Here is a 7,158-nt window from a genome sequence, read left to right on the forward strand (position 1 = left end):
ATGTACCCCCTGGTTTCTTAGCTGTGTTGTTGTAAGCAAACATAGTAAAGCTAACCAAAGGCACAGTCAGAGCAAAGTTATTACAGTGTCAAGACAGTTTTCCCTGTTAGGCAAGTGCTGAGACTACTGAATTGCATATAAAAAGTGAAAGATTCAGTAAAATTTAAGTGCTACAGTTGTCACAAGATAGTTCACAGATATACTGACCGCATGCAAAAGAATGTGAATCCTATGCACAGCAAGAAATGCAACAGCAAATTTGAGTCAGCTGTAAGTGTAACAAATAGCCATGGAAAAGTTTGTTGGTAAATTGATTCAGGTGCAACAAGGCATCTCAGCTGTAATGAGCGGTGGTTCACTATGTTGCTCAAAGAATGGAAATTTTAATGTTGTTAGACTGTAACATGATGATGGCAATAATTGTTTATCTGACAATGAGGATAATGATGACTGTGTTGTACATGAAAAAGATGATGTTTATGATGATGATGGTGATGAATGTCTCCAAGTAAGGCAGCCACCAGTGGTCCCACCTAATGCCCATTGTAAAGGCATTGTTGTTATACTTGGCCAAAAGACTACAAGTCTGCCTCTACCCCAACCCACACAATGTTTGTCATAGAAACATAGAACTTGACAGCAGATAAGAACCACTTGGTCCATCTATTCTGCCCCTTTATTACCATATTTTTACCTCAAAACTTATTTGATCCTTATTTCTTTGTAAGGATATCCTTATGTCTATTCCATGCATGCTTTAATTGCTCTACTGTCTACCACCTCTGATGTTAAGCTATTCCACTTGTCCACTTCCCTTTCTGTGAAGTAATTTTTCCTCCAATTTCCCCTGAACCTACCTATTTCCAGTTTCAGTGCACGTCCTCGTGTTTTAATACATCTCTTCATTTGAAGAATGTTTCCTGTCTGAACTTTGTTAAAACCCTTGATTTATTTGAAAATTTATATCATGTCCCCCCTTTCCCTCCTCTGCTCCAAACTATACATATTTAGATGTTTTTAGTCTTTCCAGGTATGTTTTGTGATGTAGGCCATGCACCATTTTAGTTACCCTTCTTTGTACACAGTCTTCTTTGTAATGTATTAGTATCCTTCTGAAGATATGGCCCCCAGAATTGAACACAGTATTATAGATAAGGACGTACCATCAAGCCATCTGTAACCATTGTGACACTAAAATTAGTTGAGGTAGGAATATTGGAAATCTAGGCACCATCTCATTAATAATTCATTTGCATTGTAATCCCGCAAGTTGTTCATTCCAAAAAGTAAAATTACATGCAATCTTTACCACAAACACCTTCAGTATCAGTATTAAATAGCAGTTCTGGTTCCTCCCTTGTGGATTAGGCATCACTGGGGAGAGTTAGGGTTAGTCTATGGGGGGGTTAGGTTTAGGTTGAGGGAAGAGAGGGTTAGGTTTAGGTACCACCCAGGAGGGTTAGAGTTACACTGTGGGGGTGGAGGTTTAGGTACTACCGGGGAAGGTTAGGGTTAGGCTGCGGGGGTGGAGGGTTAGGTTTAGGCTGCAGGAAAAGAGCGTTAGGGAGCATTTGGCAAAGGTAACTATACTTACCTTGCTCCTGTTGGGATGATTTTCACCAATGGGATTCAACAAGAAAAGGGTTAGGGTTATGCTCTTGGGGTGGAGGTTTAGGTACTACCTGGGAGGGTTAGGGTTAGGCTGCAGGGGTGGAGGGTTAGGTTTAGGCTGTGGGAAAAGAGGGTTAGGGGGCATTGGGCAAAGGTAACTATACTTACCTTGCTCCTGTTGGGATGATTTTCACCAAAGCCCCAGTCGGTTTTCTGATCGCTGAAATGCCGATCACTGGTGGTGTTCTCAGTGCGGGGGTGCCAGTAGTGTTCTCAGTGTGGGGTTGCTGGCAGTGTTGGTGCTGCTGGGGTGCTGCTGGTGTCCTCAGTGTGGGGGTGCCGGCATGTCCTCCTTGTGGAGTTGCTGGTGGTGTCGGCACTGCTACTGTGTTGTCAGTGTGGGCGTGCCAGGGGTGTCCTCACTGTAGGAGTGCTGGCAGTGTCCTCAGTGCAGGGTCGCTAGTGGTGTTGATACTTCTGGGTGCTGGCGATGTTGGCGGCGTCCTCAGTGCAGGAGTACCAGCAGTGTCAGCAATGCGGGAATGCTGGTGGGGTCCTCAGTGCGGGGGTACCTGCAGTGTAGTCAGTGTGAGAGTACCACGGTATCCTAAGTGTGGGGGTGCCAGTGGTGCAGACAGTGCGGGCTGCAGGCAGTGTGGGGGTGTCGGCATGGGGACGGCAGTATCATTAGCTACCATTTTGCTCCATTGAAGTCTATGGGGATGCATTGATTGGTTGAGAGCCATGACAGATGGCTCTTTCAGCCAATCAGAAGTAAGCCCATTGATTTCAGTGGGATTTTTTAAATTGGTACACAAGCCAAAACTGTGAGATCCGATAGCGGGATCTCAAGGTTTTTGCTCATATAGGCAAACCAGAGCTGTTCAACTGCCTCAGATCCCGAAAGTTTGGAGCTGTTCAGATTTCTTTAAATCAGAACCGATCATCTCTAGTTCCTACATATTTTAACAACTGTAACAAATGAACCATTTATTTTGTCCTGATTTAAAATTTTTCATTAGAACAGAAAGGTTCTAATTTGATTATTGACCACTAGGTAGTTAAGGGTTCAATATAACTGAAATGGCTTAGTTTAGAGATTAATTCTGTTAATTTTTATTATTTTTATATTTTTTGAGAAAACTTTTATTCATTTTAAAGTATATCAGCGAAAAGTAAATACATACAATGCGCTTCTTGTTGTTTATGTGCACATTTTCGAAAACTTTTTTTGGGGTATTAAAGTACCTTATAATATTCACTGATATGTCTTAAAAATAAAAGCACATTTTCACTGCAGAAAACATTACATTACATTGCCACTTTATCGTGTTCTGTTTATTTCTTTAACAGTGACCATAATTCTGAGAAACGTCTACACTGCAAGAAATTTGCCATACTGTTCCAGTGTTTGTACTTAATGAAATGGAGTATTCAGGAAATACACTGTCTATGAAGAATTCTTTTATGATATGTATTGCACAGTTGTGCCTTTCAGCCATTTTGTTTATACTCTATAACAATATAGGTGGCTCTGCAATTATTGACACAATTAAAAATGTGGATCCTAACCTGGAACCAGCTGAACATACTCGAATCATCCTGGTTTGGACTTGGCCATTTCGTAATAAATTTCCCCTTAATGACTGTCCATCCTACCTTAATATTAGTGGATGCTTCTATACAGATAACAGAACATTGTTTTCTTCTTCTGATGCAGTTGTTATCCATCACAGGGACGTATGCTACTCTAAAAAACTACTTCCGCATATGCCAAGACCACAAAACCAGTACTGGGTATGGTTTAACAAGGAGTCCCCATCTCACAGCCCAAACTTACACTTTATGGACAATCTCCTCAATCTGACCATGTCCTACAGGACTGACTCTGATATATTCTCACCTTATGGCTGGTTGGAGGAGAATAAAGAAGAAGATAACTTCACTATCCCACCAAAGACTAAGCTGGTGGCCTGGGCAGTCAGTAATTGGAAACCAAACTCTAGAAGGGTGCATTATTATGAGCAGCTTAAGACATTTTTAACCATTGACATATATGGAAGGAAGCATAAACCTCTGCCCAGAAGTGGACAGCAGCAAATACTTTCCAAATACAAATTTTATCTGACCTTTGAAAACTCAATTCATGAAGACTACATTACAGAGAAACTGTGGAGGAATTCCCTCACATTTGGCATTGTACCAGTTGTTATGGGACCCTCTCGTGAAAACTATGAGCGTTTTATTCCAAAAGACTCTTTTATTCATGTAGATGACTTCTCCACTGCCCAGGAACTGGCTACATATATTTTAAAGTTGGACAGTGATGACAAAGCCTACCAGCAATATTTCCACTGGAGGTCCAGACTTCATCCTATTGCAATCACTAATTGGCAGGATGCTTACTGTAGAGTTTGCAAAGCATTAAAAGAAGCTCCTAAACATAAAACTATTTCAAGACTTGGAGATTGGTACAAGTAATTTAGGGGTCTATTCATGAAGAAGTTAAAAGAGTGGAGAAATGAGCCAGTGCAGAAGTTGCCCATGGCAGCCAATCAGTGTTGGGGTAACATTTCTAAAGTGTATTCTATAAAATTATACATACTGTAAGTAGCAGTTGATTGGTTGCCATGGGCAACTTCTCCACTGGCTCACTTCGCCACACTCTTTACTGCTTCATGAATGGACTCCTTAAAGCCTTGGGTTATCTTTAAAATAAGTGTGATAAAAGGACTTTGACATGTCCCATAAATCCACAAATTCAAAGAAATTACGTTCTCACCCAACTTGAGCAGGAATGTTGAGCACAAAATTCCTGAGCTGCAGCATCTAGATTCCCAAGTCCCGAGCTGCTGAATCTAACTGCAGTATACCATCAAGGTGGGTATACATAAGGGTAGTCTCAGCGAATACCCACTTAAAGCAGGAAGCACTGTGACTCCCATATAATGTATATATGTATGTATTTTTTTGAATAAACTATTGTAATAACATATAGCAATTTGTTTTGGACCCACATTCATACAACTTTGATACAACAGATCACTTTACCGTCACACCATCCATTTCCCCTACACCATCATACCTAATTTCCCTCCCCACATCTCTAAACACCCACCTCCCCCCCTTTCTTTACTGAGTTGTGCTGTGTTCCATCACTCACTATATCATAACGAACAGGGCCCAGGACAGCCCTAGATACAGCAGCAACACTTCTTCATACCTTCCCTCCTTCCCTGAGGTGAGCGTAGTACAAAATCACCTTTTATCAACACAAAGCTTCACAAATAAATACAAAATGGGAAATAGCACATACAGTATTTGGGTGCTTAGTGGTATAGAGTTCAAACAATTAGAAGATGAATGAAGATACTATATGTTCTTTATTCAGTTGAAATGTGTCCTTGCGTTGTCCTTCCTTAATGTAAAGGGATTCGCTCCACAGTTTGTTCCATATAACATGAAAAAATAATAATTAGTGATGAGCGGGTTTGGTTCGTTGAGATCCGAACCCCCCCGAACTTCACCCATTTTACACGGGTCCGAGGCAGACTCGGATCTTCCCGCCTTGCTCGGTTAACCCGAGCACGCCCGAACGTCATCATCCCGCTGTCGGATTCTTGCAAGATTCGTATTCTATATAAGGAGCAACACGTCGCCGCCATTTTCACTCATGCTTTGGAGATGATAGCGAGAGGACGTGGCTGCGTTCTCTCAGTTTCTGTGTTCAGTGTGCTGCAAATATCTGTGCTCAGTGTGCTGCAAATATCTGTGCTCAGTGTGCTTGCAAATATCTGTGCTCAGTGTGCTGAAAATATCTACGTTCTCTGCCTGAAAAACGCTCCATATCTGTGCTGCATTGTTGTATATAGTAGGAGGACAGTGCAGAATTTTGCTGACCACCAGTATATATATAGCAGTACGGTACAGTAGTTCACTGCTCTACCTCTGTGTCGTCAAGTATACTATCCATCCATACCTGTGATGCATTTTAGTTGTGCGCAGTATATATAGTAGGAGGACAGTGCAGAATTTTGCTGACCACCACTATATATATAGCAGTACGGTACAGTAGTCCAATGCTCTACCTCTGTGTCGTCAAGTATACTATCCATCCATACCTGTGCTGCATTTTAATTGTGCGCAGTATATAGTAGGAGGACAGTGCAGGATTTTGCTGACCACCAGTGTATATATAGCAGTATGGTACAGTAGTCCACTGCTCTACCTCTGTGTCGTCAAGTATACTATCCATCCATACCTGTGCTGCATTTTAGTTGTGCGCAGTATATAGTAGGAGGACAGTGCAGAATTTTGCTGACCACCAGTATATATATAGCAGTACGGTACAGTAGGCCATTGCTATTGATTTTTATTACTGGCATATAATTCCACACATTAAAAAATGGAGAACAAAAATGTGGAGGGTAAAATAGGGAAAGATCAAGATCCACTTCCACCTCGTGCTGAAGCTGCTGCCACTAGTCATGGCCGAGACGATGAAATGCCATCAACGTCGTCTGCCAAGGCCATAGTAGACAGCATGTAAAATTCAAAAAACAAAAGTTCAGTAAAATGACCCAAAAATTAAAATTAAAAGCGTCTGATGAGAAGCGTAAACTTGCCAATATGCCATTTATGACACGGAGTGGCAAGGAACGGCTGAGGCCCTGGCCTATGTTCATGGCTAGTGGTTCAGATTCACATGAGGATGGAAGCACTCATCCTCTCGCTAGAAAAATGAAAAGACTTAAGCTGGCAAAAGCACAGCAAAGTACTCTGCGTTCTTCTAAATCACAAATCCCCAAGGAGAGTCCAATTGTGTCGGTTGCGATGCCTGACCTTCCCAACACTGGACGGGAAGAGGTGGCGCCTTCCACCATTTGCACGCCCCCTGCAAGTGCTGGAAGGAGCACCCGCAGTCCAGTTCCTGATAGTCAAATTGAAGATGTCACTGTTGAAGTACACCAGGATGAGGATATGGGTGTTGCTGGCGCTGAGGAGGAAATTGACAAGGAAGATTCTGATGGTGATGTGGTTTGTTTAAGTCAGGCACCTGGGGAGACACCTGTTGTCCGTGGGACGAATATGGCCAATGACATGCCTGGTCAAATTACAAAAAAAAAATCACCTCTTCGGTGTGGAATTATTTTAACAGAAATGCGGACAACAGGTGTCAAGCTGTGTGTTGCCTTTGTCAAGCTGTAATAAGTAGGGGTAAGGCTGTTAACCACCTAGGAACATCCTCCCTTATACGTCACCTGGAGCGCATTCATCAGAAGTCTTTGACAAGTTCAAAAAGTTTGGGTGACTACGGAAGCAGTCCACAGACAACTAAATCCCTTCCTCTTGTAACCAAGCTCCTGCAAACAACACCACCAACTCCCTCAGTGTCAATTTCCTCCTTAGACAGGAAAGCCAATAGTCCTGCAGGCCATGTCACTGTCAAGTCTGACGAGTCCTCTCCTGCCTGGGATTCCTCCGATGCATTCTTGAGTGTAACGCCTACTGCTGCTGGCGCTGCAGTTGTTGCTGCTGGGAGTCGAT

The 7,158-nt window shown here is 42.4% G+C and overlaps 1 protein-coding gene across 1 annotated transcript; it reads left to right on the top strand.

The window, feature by feature from the left end:
• Nucleotides 1–3,036: 3,036 nt before the first annotated feature.
• LOC134970013 (4-galactosyl-N-acetylglucosaminide 3-alpha-L-fucosyltransferase FUT5-like) lies at nucleotides 3,037–4,092 on the top strand. Its single transcript, XM_063946129.1, has one exon. It carries the CDS (start codon nucleotides 3,037–3,039, stop codon nucleotides 4,090–4,092), a length of 1,056 nt encoding a protein of 351 aa, XP_063802199.1.
• The last annotated feature ends 3,066 nt before the right edge of the window (nucleotides 4,093–7,158 follow it).

This window comes from Pseudophryne corroboree, chromosome 11, assembly GCF_028390025.1.
Source record: "Pseudophryne corroboree isolate aPseCor3 chromosome 11, aPseCor3.hap2, whole genome shotgun sequence".
Lineage (NCBI taxonomy): Eukaryota > Metazoa > Chordata > Amphibia > Anura > Myobatrachidae > Pseudophryne > Pseudophryne corroboree.

Coding starts and splice junctions, on each gene's coding strand:
- LOC134970013 (XM_063946129.1), top strand. CDS start 3,037: ATGGAGTATTCAGGAAATACACTGTCTATGAAGAATTCTTTTATGATA.